General features: G+C 55.4%; 6 protein-coding genes across 6 annotated transcripts; 4 read left to right on the top strand and 2 right to left on the bottom strand.

Annotated features, from left to right (window-relative positions):
* Nucleotides 1-604: 604 nt before the first annotated feature.
* Nucleotides 605-892, bottom strand: INS49_012962 (uncharacterized protein; the record flags this gene model as incomplete). Its single annotated transcript, XM_043173664.1, has 1 exon — nucleotides 605-892. One exon carries the CDS (start codon nucleotides 890-892, stop codon nucleotides 605-607), a length of 288 nt encoding a protein of 95 aa, XP_043022961.1.
* A 1,608-nt stretch (nucleotides 893-2,500) lies between these two features.
* Nucleotides 2,501-3,610, top strand: INS49_012961 (uncharacterized protein; the record flags this gene model as incomplete). Its single annotated transcript, XM_043173663.1, has 3 exons — nucleotides 2,501-2,590; nucleotides 2,650-3,162; nucleotides 3,245-3,610. 3 exons carry the CDS (start codon nucleotides 2,501-2,503, stop codon nucleotides 3,608-3,610), a joined length of 969 nt encoding a protein of 322 aa, XP_043022960.1.
* A 1,156-nt stretch (nucleotides 3,611-4,766) lies between these two features.
* On the bottom strand, nucleotides 4,767-6,887 carry INS49_012960 (uncharacterized protein; the record flags this gene model as incomplete). The annotated part of the gene is made up of 4 exons (XM_043173662.1): nucleotides 4,767-4,999; nucleotides 5,057-5,530; nucleotides 5,589-6,558; nucleotides 6,696-6,887. 4 exons carry the CDS (start codon nucleotides 6,885-6,887, stop codon nucleotides 4,767-4,769), a joined length of 1,869 nt encoding a protein of 622 aa, XP_043022959.1.
* Nucleotides 6,888-7,796: 909 nt separating this feature from the next.
* INS49_012959 (uncharacterized protein) lies at nucleotides 7,797-8,648 on the top strand (the record flags this gene model as incomplete). The annotated part of the gene is made up of 1 exon (XM_043173661.1): nucleotides 7,797-8,648. One exon carries the CDS (start codon nucleotides 7,797-7,799, stop codon nucleotides 8,646-8,648), a length of 852 nt encoding a protein of 283 aa, XP_043022958.1.
* A 2,554-nt stretch (nucleotides 8,649-11,202) lies between these two features.
* Nucleotides 11,203-12,581, top strand: INS49_012958 (uncharacterized protein; the record flags this gene model as incomplete). Its single annotated transcript, XM_043173660.1, has 2 exons — nucleotides 11,203-11,586; nucleotides 11,637-12,581. 2 exons carry the CDS (start codon nucleotides 11,203-11,205, stop codon nucleotides 12,579-12,581), a joined length of 1,329 nt encoding a protein of 442 aa, XP_043022957.1.
* A 3,000-nt stretch (nucleotides 12,582-15,581) lies between these two features.
* INS49_012957 (uncharacterized protein) lies at nucleotides 15,582-16,104 on the top strand (the record flags this gene model as incomplete). Its single annotated transcript, XM_043173659.1, has 2 exons — nucleotides 15,582-15,929; nucleotides 15,988-16,104. The coding sequence occupies 2 exons, from the start codon at nucleotides 15,582-15,584 to the stop codon at nucleotides 16,102-16,104; spliced, it is 465 nt and encodes a 154-aa protein (XP_043022956.1).
* Between the last annotated feature and the right edge of the window lie 376 nt (nucleotides 16,105-16,480).

The raw sequence follows: 16,480 nt of genomic DNA, 5'->3' as shown, positions 1-16,480 counted from the left end.
CTGAGGAGCGGTTGAAGTCTTGCCTCAAGAGATGAGCATCGTATCCTTTCACCATGTAGCACACAATGAGAAGGTTTGATTTAGAGACTCAAGGTGTCAAAAATTCTGTGGCAGCGGTGGGAGTTGTGGGTGTTGGTTGAGCCAGAGACGGGAGCAGATGATCTAGCTGAGCCAGGCTGCCGTATATTTCACCCAACCAGGGATCCAAGAAGGCTCGTGATAATGGGTATGTAGTCTGGGGATTCCGACCTTGAGCGTGTTCTGGGTGCCTGGGCCCGCTGGCTGATGTACACGTGCTGGCCATGGGGCATAAGCGGGACCGAGATACGTCCAGTGGATGCGCGTATTGCCAACCCGAATGGGGCCGCACAACCATTCCATGTGGTCCAGGTGGTCCGGTATGGGCAAGGTCGGGCTTCTCAATGCGAAAATAGGCACGGTGGTCAGTCGTTCGTTCGTTTGCTCGCTCCAGACCCGCAGTCCGCAGCGGGAATGGCCCACATCGAGCACAAGCCGTAGTGTGCCACCATGATATATGCCTGTCTCTACATCAACCGGCCTCGCCATCCTCAGTAAAGCAGCTAAGGCTGGTATCAAACGGCCTTCAGCTTCGAGCACTGAACAGCTGCTGGCGGTTGACGTCCATCCACCAGTGTTCCAGCCCTCTCCTGACCATCTCGGCCCCAAAGGCATCCATGCCCTCCACATCGGCAACCCTCGAGAAGGCGCCGTCGGCCTGGCGCGCCTGGTCGAAGACGGGCGCCTCCATGGGGGGCACGACAGGCGTGAAGGTGCGCGCGCCGCGGGACTGCCGTTGGACCTCGGTGGCGAAGACCTGGAGGCGGCGCAGGGTCCCCGACTCGGCATGTATCAGGCCCGGGGCGGCTCCCATCTTGAAGACGAGGGAGTCTACCCCGTTTCGCTTGGCGAACTTCTCAAAGTCCCTCAGACGCTAGCCCACTTGTGATGCGCGCGTCCTGAACAGCGGGAGGGGCGTCTTGAACAGGGTGTGGTAGATGATGTCCGATGAGGCCATTTTGGGGAGCTACCGGGGGATCCTCTTGGCTTGGGTGGCTAGGAGCGGAGACAGGACATACGTAGGAAGTTGAGGCCAGAGCCAGAGCTTGTGAGACTCTCTTAGAACGGCTGTCTTGGGCAAGGGCGGTCCAGCACTCGGGTTGAGTGAGGTCACAGGGAGGCTGCAGCCAACAGCCTGCAACGTGATGACCCAGCTTCCACATGGGTTGGAAGCGTCTTGCGTATAGGCTGCAGGGTGGGTGTTTACAACGTGCACTGCATAGTCTACATGCCCTGTCATACCAAGACGCAGAGTCCCGCCTGCAGACAGCAGGCAGCAGACAGCAGACAGCAGACAGCAGACAGACAACCGGGGACACGGGATCGGGCGGCGTTGACAACGCTGTCTGAGCCCCACGGGTAGTCTCCGTACCGGAGTCCGAATCCGACGGGACGGTACGCAGAGTCTGGCAGTGTCTGTCCAGGCGGTTGGTGGCTAGGTTTACTTGAAGTAGATCTGGTCTAGTTCGGGATCTGGATGCCTGGGCGGGCGATGCATGCTGATCCTGTTAGTGCTTGGACCGCAGTTGAACCCTTTCTGCAGGAGACGCAAAGCCTCACTGCTGACGCCGTCGTGGGATGCGGGAAATGCTCAGGAGTGCCCCAAGGTTTGCCGCTGCAGGGTGTCTTAGGTACCTAGATATACCTCATGGAAGACACGGTACAGGTCTTCACACGCCTGTCTCCATGTGGCAGGTGTATGGTGGGCACATGTATTTCGACAGTCTCCCTGCCGGGGAGCTTCCAAGCAAAGTGGGTTGATGCCTTGAGCTGACACCCACGTGGTTGAGACCATTGCTCGAATATTTACAAAAGTTGCCCGGTGAGACTCTCTCGTCGTTGTGGGTGTTCTTGCTCAGAGCCTGTTGCTCAAAACCCACACATTTCTCTATCTTCAAGTCATTCACCCTCCTCACCGCTCCACACAACGGTCCTTCTGCGTGGGATGAGTGAGACATCACTGCCCTATTCATCCGCATCAACGGGTTCTTCTCAAATTTAGCATCCCCCGCCCCCGATCCAGCGCCCAGGGACCCCTGCCGCTCGCACGAGCTTAAACGTCATCCTGCCCGGGCTGTGTGTGCATGTTGGTGGGCTCAGCGCGCGACTCTCACCTGCCATCAGCAATCAGCAGCCCAAGCCAGCTCCTGCCAGCTCCAGCTCCAACCGGTCTTTTCCCACACAAGGGGCAGGGTTCTCTTGTCTGACTCCCCCAGGGCGGCCGCTGTGCGAACTTCCCTCCAGTCCGCCGTCTTCCGCTCCATCACCACCTTTTTTCTCCTGTAGCACCTGGAGACAAGTCTATAACACACGTGGAACCCCGACTACTTGGGTACTCTTCCGCTCAATCAACCACTTCGTCTATTGATCGATTGCATTGGTATCCCGCAGCATCCGATCGGGTGACCCGTCCTGCTCCAGAATGTCGTACTCCCAGTATTCCGGAAACCCGTACCAGTCGGGCCCCGCGCAGGAGACGGCGTACGGCTCCCCAAATCCCTACGGCAGCCCGGTTTGTTCACCCCCCGTCGCCGACACGATGCCATGCCATTGACTAACACTCCCGCCCAGGAACAACATGAGCTGCAGCAGATCAGCCCGGGCCAGAACCCCTACGGCCCTGCGCAGTCATCCAACGTCCTGTCGCAACAAGACTTCCTCCAGCGCGTCTCACACGTTCGTAATGAGATCCGCTCCCTCACAGCCGACGTTCAGCGCATCGCCACCCTGCACCATGACGCTCTGGTTGGCGCCGACGACACCGCCCAGCGCCGTCTAGACGACCTAGTCGCCTCCACCCAGCTGAAGAACACTGGTATCCGCGACCAGATCAGGTCCCTCAAGGCCGACGTTGAGCGCACCACCGACGGCAGCGCCAGCATGAAGAAGAGGCAGTTCGAGGCTCTCAACGGTGACTTCAAGAAGGAGCTTCAGAACTACATGCAGGAGGAGCAACAGTACCGCGAAAGGTACCGCGACCAGATTGCCCGCCAGTACAGGATCGTCAACCCCGACGCATCCGAGGACGAGGTGCGCCAAGCTGCGGACGCCGACTGGGGCAATGAGGGTGTGTTCCAGACAGCAGTAAGTTTTCTCGCGGCCCCGGGCCCCAACCCATGCCACACTACATTTTGCCCCGGCGCTGACGACCTTTTCTCCCACACAGCTCAGGACAAACCGCTCAGGCCAGGCCTCCGCGGTGCTCGGCAACGTGCGCGCGCGGCACAACGAGCTCCTGCGGATCGAGCAGTCCATCACGGAGCTCGCGGGGATCTTTCAGGACCTCGACACCCTCATCGTGCAGCAGGAAGCCGTTGTCGAGCGCGCCGAGGAGCAGACCGAGCAGACCAACCAGCACCTGCAGGAGGGCAACAAGCAGGTCGACATCGGTATTTCCCACGCCCGCCGCACCCGCAAGCTCAAGTGGTGGTGCGCCCTCGTCGTCTTCCTCATCTGCCTGGCCATCGGGCTCGGCGTCGGCCTGGGCATCTGCTTTAGCACCGGCTCATGCAGGACAGGGGCGAAGAACTAAGAAGGGGAAGCTCGAGGACCGCAGCACCCGTGATTTTGGTCGGTGAATGAGTCGCAATCGACGCGGCGGAGGGGCGATGGCCAGTGACGAGGCTGTGCAGCGAGACAGACGGGGGCCTTGCCTGCGCACGCTGCCCCGGCTAAAAGGCTGGCTCGCTGGATGACCCATTGAATCTCAACCGCATGTGGCATTTTCATCTAATTCGTCGCTGTTTACAAACGACTTGGAGCCTCTCAAAACGGAATTCATGATACGAACAACAATGACAGCATGCACACAGCGGGTGCATGGACGGACCGGCCGGATCCAGCAAAACATGACCTAAAGAATGACGGACATGACGGACAGGACGGACTACCCTACTATCTAATTTTTTTTTTTTTTGTATACTCACCCGGGCTTCTGGGGGACCTTCTTCACGACTTCATGTATATATGTATCCGTTCGTCCACCAGGAATTACGCAAAAGACCGATGATAAAACTGGATCCGGCGGCAGGAGGCAGGGTGAGAAACGCACTTGACAGCCTTGCCGGGGCGTTCAATAATATACGATTGTTTACCTATGCCACCGCCTTCCCCAGCAAGACAAGGTAAGTCCGGCAATTTCCCTCATGGTAGGCCGAAAGAGGCATTCAGCACCCGTCGATCGATCGCTTGGTCACGGCAGTCGTGCGGCAATGTATGTGTAGGTATAGTAAGTATGCTCATACGGTCGATACCTAAGGCTCGGAAGGGTTGAGGGAAGAATTACTACTGCTACTACTCCTCCTGTATTCAGTACAAGCCAGAGCCCATCGCCTGATGCTAGACTCCATGGGAACGAAACAGTCCGTTTGGCCGGTCTCGCCTGAGACGCCAAGTTCAAAGCCGCGGGCCGGTTTGGCTGTAATGGCAACCACTCGCTCGCGGTGCCTGCGTGGGCAACAGCAGAAGCCCCGTACCTCACTTTGTCCCGTCACGCTCACTCCTAAACACCAACGGAACCGGACCGCACGGCAGAGCCAGCAGTCACCGTACATCAACGCGGTGTCCCAATGCCACACCTTCACTGACACCCTCGGCACCATCAGCGCCCAACCCTGTGAACACCACAGACGCAGCACCACCACCACCACCAGCAGCAGCTGCCACAGCTTGTTCCAGCCTACATCTCTCTATCGGAGGCCGGGCCCAGCGGCCTGCAGCTTTGCGGCCAGGGCTGGGTATTTCTCCTGGACCTGGATCTGCGTCCTCGTGGCCTCTGCATAGGAAAGCGCGTTCACCAGCTCGCCTTCCGTGCGCGCAAGGTCCGCCGCCCGCTCAAAGTATTTGAGCGCTTCTGTGACCTTGCCCTGCTGCAGGAGGAGCTGGGCCATCGTGGCGACAGCAATATCGCACTCAGGGTCGACTAGATGGCGTTAGCATGGATCTGATCTGTGAGCAAGCGGAAATCATATCAACTTACTGATCAGTGCCTTTTGGCACAGCCTCTCGGCCTCGGCGAAGTCTGACTTCTCTTGGAAGATAGCAAGGGCCTTGTTGATGAGAGGGAGCACATTCATGCTCGTAGGCTTCTCCTGCTTCTCCATCTCGATCGCCGACTCAAACTTCTCGATGGCCTCTTGGTACTTGCCCTGGTCCAGGAGGAGCTCTCCGTAGTAGTTGTACACATCCGGCACCTTGTCAAAGTTCTTCATACAACGTCGGAAGGTCGCCATGCTAGAAGCGATCGATCCCATCTTGTACTGTGTCACTCCAAGCTGGATGTGAGAGAAAATGAATTCCGGGTCGAGGTCAATGGACTTCTGATAGTCCTTTGCCGCCTCTGCGAACTCGCCTTTGATAAAATGCAGCTGCGCTCGGTGGTAGTAGATATCAGGATCGTCGGCGTTCTGCTTCATGGCGAGCTCAAAGTCTTCCTCGGCCTTTTCAGGATCTCCTACAGTCGAATGTCAGATGGGTCTGTAGATGATTGGGGCAGGTCACAGGGATCTTACCAAGTTCAAGACTCATACTAGCTCGCTTAATGTAGCTTTGTGTCATGGATGGATCCAACTCGACGCTCTTGGTCAGGTCAACCAGAGCCTGCTCGTGCTTCCCGCGGAGGCATGTGAACGTTCCCCGCATGTTGTACGCGAAGGCCTCGAGCGAGCCGAGATCATTCAGCTCGATGGCCTTGTCAAAAGCCGCCGCAGCCTCCTCATAACCCTCGCCTGTCTTGGACTCCATGGCTCGCAGGCCTAGTTGCAGCTGTCCCTTGCCCGTGTCGGCTGGAATCTCGACGGAATCTTCCAGACCCTCGGGTCGGTCCTTGGAGCGGAAGCTCTGGAGATAGTTGCTGACGAAAGTAGGGCTGGGCAGCTTGCTAGGCTTGTTTGCCATGATCTCCTTGGCTTTGGATTCAGCGAACTTCTTCAGAAGCCTCTCGACGGCCTCTGCGCTCGAAGCGTTCTTGAAACCATCGATGATACAGCTGGCCGTGTAGTCGAGCAAAGATTCGGAGTACTTGCCGAGCTTGTCGTAGGCATTGGCCCGTCGGTTCATGGCCTTGACGTACTCGGGGTCCAGGGTGATGGCAGCCGTGGTATCCTCGACGACTTTGTCCCAGTCGGCAAGAGCATTATAGCAAGCTGCACGGTTGGAGTAGTAGACAGCTTCAGGCTTGCAAAGAATGGCTTTCGAGTAGAGGTCGATGGCGTTGTTGAAGTCCTTGGATCCATACGCATGGTTGCCAACCTCCTTCAGCTTGACAGCCCAGTGTTTACGATCGTCGAGCGACATGGCCTGGACGGTAGCCTCAGTTATCTCAGGGATCTCGTCGGCGCTGTCGACGGCGGGTGCTTTCGAAGCAGCGGGTGCCTCTCTCGACGCAGCAGCATTCTTCTGGGCCTCTGCTTTCTTCTCGGCTTCCTTGCGCTTCCTCCTCTCCTTCTTGCTAAGTTTTGGCTGCGCATCTGCTTTTGGCTTCTAGATGTACACGAGCAGTCAGTAACGAAGTCCGCGCGAAGGATCCGTATCAAGCTGGAGCTCGCAGCGCTGTGAGGACACAGCTTGGTCGCCAGAGCTCTAGATGCAACGAGTGCAATCAAGGTTGGATGACGCACCGAGTTGTCGGATGTGTAATAGTAGACCGTAGCGCCGGCGACGACCACTGTGACGCCAGCAATTGTATAGACAACGGCTTTGTTCTCGGAAACCCAGGTCGATATGCGGTCCCAGACAGAGGATTCTGCAGGCAATGGAACGGGGATGCCTGTGGAGGGGGGCGGGAATGACGGCTGATGCTGTTGAGACATGATGTCGTTCGAGGATGTGGAGCTGTGCCGGATGCCCTAGAACACGATGCACAGATGAATCGAATCGAATCGAAGAGCCGATGGCGGAAGCAATTGGCGGGATATCGAGGTCAGAGCGACGGCAACAGAACTGAGTACTCGAGGCGAGGAGGAGTCGTGCACCCAAAACCCAAGCGGCCAAAGCTTCGTCTCTCTTGTTCAAGTCGGCTGGGCGGCTGTTCGTTGCTGAACGCGAAAAAAATCGGTCGCGCGCAATTGGAGGTCTTGCTATTAGGATTGGCAAGCAGAGCACAAGCAAGGATGGAATTTGGCAGGTGGGAGCGAGCTCGATAACGGAGCACGGGCCACTGGAACAGCGTCATCAACCATGGAAATGGAGCCAAAAGCTGCCCGCAGCAGGTGGGCACCCGCAACCCCAATTTTGCCAACTCCAACAGCCACCTAGGTAGGTAGTTTTGCCTGCCTACCAGACTACCTACTGTAGTAGTCTGGGCGTTGTGTACCTACGCATCAGACCGTGTGCGCGTACATCGGCTGCTATTGACAACACCAAACACACGGCTGGGCATGGAGGTTCCCTCACAATATACCCATGAGACTTGTCTGGGTCAGTCGGGTATAGACTCTTGACAGTAAGATGGATGAGTGCAATCCACACCTGGGCATACAATAGTCGTGCTTTCCAAGCGGAATTGCTCGAGTGCTGCAGCTGTGACTTCCGGCGTCGGAGCCGCCTGTCAGCCCGCCAGAACCTCATGCTCGAGTGAATTGACTCACTTGCATGACTCCTTCACGGCACAAGGTTGCCATCCTATTCTACGTCGGTCTGCCTTTGGTCTCTCTCCACGTCTTCCTGTCCATATCGAACCGGACCAACCTACATCAAGGTGTTGATTCCTCAAAGACAAAATGGGTGAGAACTTCCAGCTGTTTACGTCTCTACGTTTCGATCCCACGCTGCTTCAGCTTGGGCACAACCAGACGATTGACCTTGGCTGGAATTCCACCAAGCCTTCTCCTTATTACATGTTGGACTATCACCGAGATCGTATGTTGAAGGCAGCGTCTCACTGGGGTTGGGGCAAAGCTGTTGCGGCTATTGAGGGGCCGGAGGGACTGGCGAGGTTGGAGTCCTTCATAACGGAACAGCTCGGCCAGGACTCAAGCGACGAGCCCAGGAGAATCAAGGTTCTGCTAGCTCAGGAAGGACAGTTCGGACTCGAGTCCTCAGTTGTCCCTGCAACGTCCCTGGCGAATCTCTTCCCTAAACAGCTGCTTGGGCCAAATGACGACAATGCTGCTGATGGCCAAGAAACACCGTTGGGCCAGCTTCGAATATCACCTCCATATGTTGTTCACCTTGACGACCGTCCTACTCGCCGTTCTGAGTACACCCATTACAAAACCACGAAGCGCGAAATGTATGACCAAGCTCGGGCGCGTGCCGGCCTGAAGCCCACCGATGCGACCCAGGAGGTGCTCATTGTGGACGAGACTACCGGCTCTATCATGGAGGGCAGCTTAACGACTCCCTACTTTCTGCGAGGTGGGAGGTGGGTCACGCCGCCTGTTGCCGAGAAGTTCAGTGCGGACAACGGCAGCGGTGGACAGGATGGTACGTCGAGGCGATGGGCCTTGGAGCGGGGCTTGGCCGTTGAGGAAGAGGTCAACGCACAGGATGTTGCTGATGGTGAAGCTGTCTGGCTGAGCAATGGGGTCAGGGGATTTGTCTTTGGCAAGATAAAGAAAACAGAGGGTTGAGCAGCAGATGCAGACACTGTTTTGAGCGTGGCAGCGAGTAGGTGAAAGCGGGACCAGATGAGCTCCAAAGCTTTCTGTGTTACCGAATGATCAATCGTCAACCTTGAACCCACTGAAGCGCAGGAGTCCCAAGAAGTGACGGAGGTTGTCTTAAGGTGCTTACTGTGGTTCAGGGGCGAGGGAACGTTACGAGTAGTGGACCTGCCAGACTTATAAGCACCCAAAAAAGCCTTGGGAGCACATAAAGTCTCATGATATAGGATCGCTCGCTTGCTAATCGTGTGGTACATGATTCTCTAAAGTTCCGCGCCTCGATCAAGTGAAGACCATCCTAGGATGTTTGTGTATCTTGAGCACGCCCTCATGCAAGCCAGACCTCATGCTATGCGCAAGACATAGCGTGCAATGCAGCCGTTGTAAGTTTTGCCTTGGAAGCTTTAATGGCGTGAAATAATTTCAATAAAAAACCAGCATCGAGGGGCACAACGGTCAAGCAACCCATGCATCTAGACCTGCTGCCAACGGCTGCACATCCCTGCTTGATATACCTAGGTAAGGGTACAACACAACAGCATAACCTAGTCAAGCCCACAATATGTCGATGTCATTCCGCACTCATATCTGGACTGTTGTTTAAATCTACCACAAACGGATTCCTTCATGTCATCTCGCGAACGAGAATCACAAGGGAGGAAAGAATTGGTCTGGAACATTGCAAGGACCTCTCAGCTTGGCGCTCGGGTTGGCCCGCCGGCATGAACACGAGAGCAGGGGCGGGTCGAGGCGATAAGAAAGCTTGACATGTGTGGTATGGGGCCTGCGTCATTGAAACATCTAACCACTTCCTGCACGAGCCCAGTTGTGACCTTTCTGTATGGGACTGGCTTCAGGGATGTTATCTACAGGACGCGTAAGAGGGTGCCCAGCAGTCAAGGCCAGCTGAGCAGGAGCGAGTGTCACATGTTGAAGCTGTGGGCGAAACAAGAGGACCAGTTGTGCAACGAGTGACGAATGAACGAGCATGGCAAGCACATGCCGGCCATGCCCAGGATGATTGGGAGTAGTGCAGAAGCGAGCCATTGAAGAGGAACAAGATGGTGTTGATATGTCGTTAAAAACAAGCTTTCGAAAACCCGATTACTGCAACCCAAGAATAGTACAATTCTGCCAGGGGGTTGATAGCACGAGGGTTAACCAGAAAACTGATCAGCAACACACAAGAAACAGCCAAAAACATGGATGCAGGAACCGTGGCCAAGGCAGACCAAGATCTCTTTTAGCATCGGGAGGCCGCCTCCTTGGGCAGCGGCGGACACACGCCAGACAGCAGGTGGTTGGTTCTTCCATGAGGTGAGCTGGGACACGGGCAGTCTGCCCCTCGAACCTGGTCCCCTCCCCACCTGCCTCCCGGACTCGATGCCGGACTGGGATTGGGGGGAGCTATCTCTGTTACTTGTGCCTACCCGTTCTGGATTAATGACATGGCATGGCTCTCCCGTTCGCTCATTGCGACCCTGCGCTACGTGCCATGCCTGTTCAACCAGCAGACAATCCAGGCTATCGAGGTATGACGCCAATCTCAAACCGCTGAGAGCCACAGGAAGCTGTAGCGAGTGACGCAAGCTGGCCTCGCATGTGTCAACCTCGTCTGCACGGCGACGACGCTCGTCCTGCCATTTGCCTCAGGCGCAACCCATGAACCATCATCGATGCTCATCGACAGGCAACTTGTCCTTGTTTTCCAGCCGATCAAACAATAGAATGGCCAATATGTTTGCGTGAACCGGACTGATTTGCTGGCCTTCACCCCCGTGCATGAAGAGATCCATTTCTCTGCATTGCCCAACGAAGCTTGTTGCGATCGTGTACCCACATCGAGACATCTTTGTAGCGTGCCGTCTAATAAAGTACCACAAGCGAAGTGCATGAGCTCGTCCGGTAAGGCGTAACAGATAGACCAAGCGCATCCTCGTGGTTCTTCGGGTAGACGTCTCTCAGGCACACGCCCCCTTCCCCTTTTCTCAAGATGCGTATGGCCGCATCACCATCATTATCACTGCTGCATAGGAACATCGTCAGAGCGGAGGGTCAGCAGGTCAGAACGTCAACAGACACACTCCGGCTCACCGGCTCCTATGATAGCCCAGGGTCTAGGGGGTGTTTATCCCCACTGCTCAGAGACATAGATAGCCATTAGACGGTGTACCTTTTTCATTGCGGTCATACTGCCTCGGTACCTGCCTGGGTACTTGGACTAAAACATCAGGGGCCAGAGTGACACAATTGGGATCAAGCTTCAAGGTTTCCAGTGACAACGCGACTCTGCTCCAACTACACAGTCACCTCCAAGCATATAAGAACACCTTCCTCTCCCAGCACTACCACCCCCTTCTTCATTCCACCTTCTTGACGTCAACATACCTCACCCTTCCATTTTACCGCCAAGAGCTCTCCACTCCACCCCACAAGGCACCTTTTGAAAGCTTGTTAGCGAACATTCTAAACTCTTCACTCATCATCGTCTTTCACAGCCGCCGTGGCTACCAGATCAATCATGGAGGCCGCTTTCAAGACGCAGTCTGAACTCAGGCAAAAGCTGGGACTACGCAAGGTCCTCGCCGTGCCCAACCAGAACTACAAGGCCCACGGTACCAAATCCTATGTCTACCTGATCAACAAGTTCGGGTTCCAGCCCACCCAACCTGGCCCTTACCGCCATGCCACTACAATTCAGCAACGCGGGCTTGCTCACTCCAACGTCGCCAGGGGAGGACGTGTTCGCCGCGTGGACAAGTTTGTGAAGGCCGCCGGTGACCAGACTGGTGAGGTCACCGCCGAGGACCAGCAGAACGACTCCATGTACCTCTGCGAGGTCGAAATCGGAACTCCTCCCCAGAAGCTGAAGCTGGACTTTGATACCGGATCATCTGACCTCTGGGTGAGTACCCAGACTGCTAGTGTGCATCTGACCCCAGCTGACGGCTCCAGGTCTTCTCTACTGAGCTCCCTGCGAGCGCCCAGAAGGGGCACAACGTCTTTGACCCGTCCAAGTCGTCTACCTGGAAGGCTGCAGACGGCGAGGCCTGGAAGATCTCCTATGGCGACGGCAGCTCGGCATCTGGTGACGTTGGCAACGACACCGTCACAATTGGCGGTCTCGCCGTCGAGAACCAGGCCGTCGAGTTGGCCAAGGTTGCCGCCGATCAGTTCACGTCGGGAACTGGCGACGGACTACTTGGTCTCGCCTGGCCTTCTATCAACACAGTCACCAAGGACAACCAGCCTTCCCCACAGAACACTCCCGTTGCGAACATGATCTCGCAGGGTGACATCCCCGCGGAGGCCCAGCTCTTCACATCGGCCTTCTATAGTTCCCGTGACGACCAGGCCAAGTCCTTCTACACCTTTGGCTACATCGACCAAGACCTCGTCGGCAAGAACGAGATCTCGTACGTCGACATCGACAACTCCCAGGGCTTCTGGATGTTCCCATCGGCGAGTGCCACCGTCGCCGGCAAGAAGATCGACCTCGCCAACAACACCGCCATTGCTGACACCGGCACCACCCTCGCCCTCGTCTCCGACCAGGTCTGCGAGGCACTGTACAAGGCCATTCCTGGCGCCAAGTACGACGACCAACAGCAGGGCTGGCTGTTTCCCACCTCCACCAAGGCCGATGATCTGCCGGACTTCAGCGTTGCCGTGGGCGACAAAGAGTTCACCATCCAGAAAGAGGACCTGGCCTTTGCGGTCGCGTCGGAGGGGTACTGGTACGGTGGAGTCCAGTCGCGTGGTGACAACCCCTTTGACATCCTGGGCGACACGTTCCTGAAGAGCGTCTACGCCATCTGGGACCAAGGGCAGACCCGCTTCGGTCTCGTCCCCAAGATCGAGAGCACTCAGAATCTTGAGCCTCCTTCTACCAGCTCGTGATGGAGCTATGAAGGCGGCTTCGGGGAAAGCCAATGGGGCGACAAGCACGTTTCACGGGGTCTTGATGACAATTATGATTTTATCGCGGAAGGGATGACATTCATATGCTCCCGAGCTGGATTTATCCTGACTTCAAGCACATATATTGAGACACTAGCTAGCGAAACTCAATATCAGTGCTCTGTTTTTTGAATGATTTTGCCGCTTATTCCTTAGACTATTCGGTGCACACAATCCCGGCCACACTCACAAGGACACACGCCGGTACGGGTGCCAGCCAGTCAGTAATGGGCACTGTACCAACTTCTACGGAGACCGGGTGTCTCCCTCAGGCGTCATCGCGTAGCCATAAACTTCGATGACCTCGTTGATAAGACTAGATATTCACCTGCGTTGAGCTCAATCATGCAAGACAAATGAAGCTGCCACCTAAGTTCTAAATGCGGACGTAGAATATTCAAACTTCTATATACGCCGGCCGCCGAGGCCACAGCTCGCGGTGTCATGCCCGCGTGTTACATCTGGCATGAAGGACCGTGTAAAATGATTGGCCCGCTCGCTTCGGCGAGGCTTACGACCTGCATCCCCGTTTGCTTGGTGAACCAAACCCGCTGGAGTCCAAGTTACCCCGGGCGTGCGTCTCCCCCGTTCGCGGATGGTGTGTCCCATCAGAGGGCGAGCCCGAACGTGCCGACAATGGGCTTGCAGTAGCTAGCCCCGAGGCTTGCTCGCTTGCTCGCTTGACTCGAGCCGAATGCTGTCGTGCCCGCCTGCTATGGCCCGTTCTGGCCAGTACCGTGCTGCTGTGCCGCTTTGGATGGCTGGTTCATGGTCGCACAGCGCCGGCTTGACAGGTAGGCGACCTGGCTGCAGCCTGGGTGGCGGGTTTGGTAGATGGGTCAGTCCGTACGGGGAATACATGTCCAGTTATGCCTATATGTACTGCAAGGTGATTGTGTAGTGTGGTATACCTGTCTCCTACCGAACGATAGGGTCGGCCAATTATACCTTTCCCTTATCGCTTGGCGAGAAAGATGGACGGAGTGGTGCCCGGTAGTGCTATCATGTGAAGATCGGTCGTCTCCAAAAACCCAAAACCGGAGCCAGTCATGACGCCTTTCACTCAGGGCCGGGCATCAGATCATGATTGTATTGGCGACGGAGGCAGTCGATTGCTCATGAAGAACGCATGGGGAATCTGTAAGGGCGAGGCGCGTCATTAGGCGCGTCATTTGCAATTCTCAATGCGGTAAATCGAGAGCTACCTGGCTGCCTGGATTCGTAGTTAGGTAGTGTGCATAGTACGCAGTAATCATGAGAAAAAGGTCCGACACATCGGCGCCGATCGCGAGGCCTTTGGGTCAGCCAGCCGGGGGTGGGAGACATCCTGACATCCTGGTAAGGTTGGGGTAGCTCTGCCCACCAGTTGATCCCTGCCAATTGGGAATGTGCAGTCTGGCCGTGAGAAATAGTCCGTCGGCGTGAAATGAGGCGTCGAGCCTTTAGGTGCGGGAGACAGTAATAAGACGCTCGATATCCGAAGTCCATTTTATGGTTTAAGCATGACGAGGATCGCGACTTTTCGATGAGGAGGAAAGCAAGCCGCCGGTCGCAGCCAAAGCTTCGGCGGGTGCCACGCCGATAAGGCAGGCAACAGGACGCGACGCAGAGTGAGGGCGCCCTTGGAATTGTTGTGGATGGACCTGCCGTCAAGCTTGGAGATCTTAGATTGCTCTGGCGTTTCGTGATGGGCGTGCGACAAGCATACTTGCTGACTCGGATAGGCCAGACCAGACGGCGGGCCTACGGTACTCACCGGGTGTCTGGGTAGGAGCACGGCGGGCTGGAGTGACACCTGTATGATATCCGTATAATACAGCCGGTGGTGCTTTCTTCGGATGGGGAGGAGGTACAGTGAGTGCTACTGGTTGCTAGCTGCATTGACTGGCAGCCACTGACGAGGCTCCGCTTGCTGTTGTGCTGAAGAAGAAGCAGAAGCAGAAGCACGAGTAGCGTCCGCATCCAAGCTCGCTTGGCTTGGCCATGTCCTATCACTTGGCCCTGGAGCTGGTACGGGCCCCCAGAGCTTCCTAAGGCTCCAAGGCAGGGTTGCAAAATTAGTCTTTAGTTTTAGTCAAACTAAATTTAGTTTAATTAAGAAGGTTAAAAAAGAATTACAAGAATAAATAAGAATAAATAAAAGGCTTATTTTTTTCTTTCTCATAAGCTTATCTTTCTTATAATAGCTTCATGTTCAAAATATTATTTACTTTATATTAGTTTTCCCTTGAAAGGTTTCTCCCTTAAAAAGGCTTCTCTTTCAAAAAGCCTTCTCCCTTGACACGCCTCTCCCTTGAAAAGCTCCTCCTTTACAAAGCTGCTTCTCCTTTAAAAGGCTGGCTCTCCTCAAAAGTCTGCTCTCTCTTCATGTTTGAAAACGCCTTATTTGCAAAAGTTACTGATAAAGCTGGAAATCACAGGCACTGAGAACACCTCCTCGCAGAGCCCCAGGGAGCACGTCAATACCAGAAGCTCTTTTGGGCCTGTCAACCGCCTGGCCAGAAAGTCAACTGTCAGGGAGTCAACCGCTGGGGAGAAAGTCTACGGATTGATCAGGAGTCTACAGCTCAGTCAACCCACAAGAACCGCGGATCCAATCAACCTTACCGTCTCGAAAACCTCACCACCTCCAGAACCCCAGTCACAGACTTGACTTTTCGACAACTATGGGTTCTCGACAAAGCAATCGTTCTGCGTCCCGGGTCTCCTTGGTGAACCCCATACCCTTGATATCAAGTTTCGCAGCGTCAGCAGTTGGTAGTCAAGTCGAACCAGCTAAGCTTGCTTGAGTTTGCCAGCAAAGTCTACGGGCAGCAAGATTGACAATCAGCAAGGTCGGGGCAGTCGACCACATCCTCCACCAGCAACAGTCGTCCAACCTGCGGACTTCCAGCCATCAACAACAGGCCTTCTCCAGTGACCGAAGCGATTCACAGAAAGATGGCTCCCTTCCAGATCAACGATGGCGGCTTCGAGAGCGCCGAGCTCGATGCCACGATGAGCCGTGGACATCGCCGTGGCTTCAAGGTCGTGGGACCTCGTCGTCAGGGAGGTGTGACGATCTCGATGACGAACGACGGTACCATTACGATTGCTATCCCCACCGAGGTGGTGATGACCAACCGGGTCCAATTCCCTGCAGTGGACGCCATCAATCCTGGTAGACATGATAATGTCCTCTGCCGCATCTTGAAGGAGACTGCGGAGCCTGTTACCCAGGTCACGAATGCGTACGAAAAGCTCCAACAGCTCGGCGACTACCTCGTTCGAAACCAGAACTCTGTCCAGGTATGAGTGACAACATTTTATATACTGACTGCATACTAACGTGCGCGTCTGTCATTAGTTTACAGCCTCGGTCAGCGATGTCAAGGCGGATGCTCAGCGTGGCGGAGACATCATGGTCCGTGATGTGCTCATGAAGTCGGCTGACACAACCTGTGGCAGTCACAGTGGGGTGTGAATGGGTCAATTCATTGAGCACAGTGACTGGCGTTACGGAGGCTCTTATTTGAAGAGACAGCTGCCACCCATTCTGCTAAGAAATCTGCTCCTTAGACTGCTCTTCTTACAATGCACACCACATCTTTCGACCCCTAGCTGTCTCCCACACCACCAACAAGATCAACCCCCAGCTGGTTTGAGTCCAAGGCCCAGATTGCGCAGGATGCTATTAAGCTGATGCAGAACCAGGTAGAGAGAACGGATATTTGCACAGAAAGAAATGGACAGTATACAGATACATTACACGAATAGTGCACTTACACCCAACACTCCCGCACTCCCACACCCAATTCACCCACGCCTAGCACACCTACACTCCTACACCTAATTTACTT

Source organism: Diaporthe citri (assembly GCF_014595645.1).
Source record: "Diaporthe citri strain NFHF-8-4 chromosome Unknown scaffold_6, whole genome shotgun sequence".
Lineage (NCBI taxonomy): Eukaryota > Fungi > Ascomycota > Sordariomycetes > Diaporthales > Diaporthaceae > Diaporthe > Diaporthe citri.
Note: the sequence above shows the minus strand (reverse complement) of the source record. Positions and strands in the feature narration are given on the sequence as shown.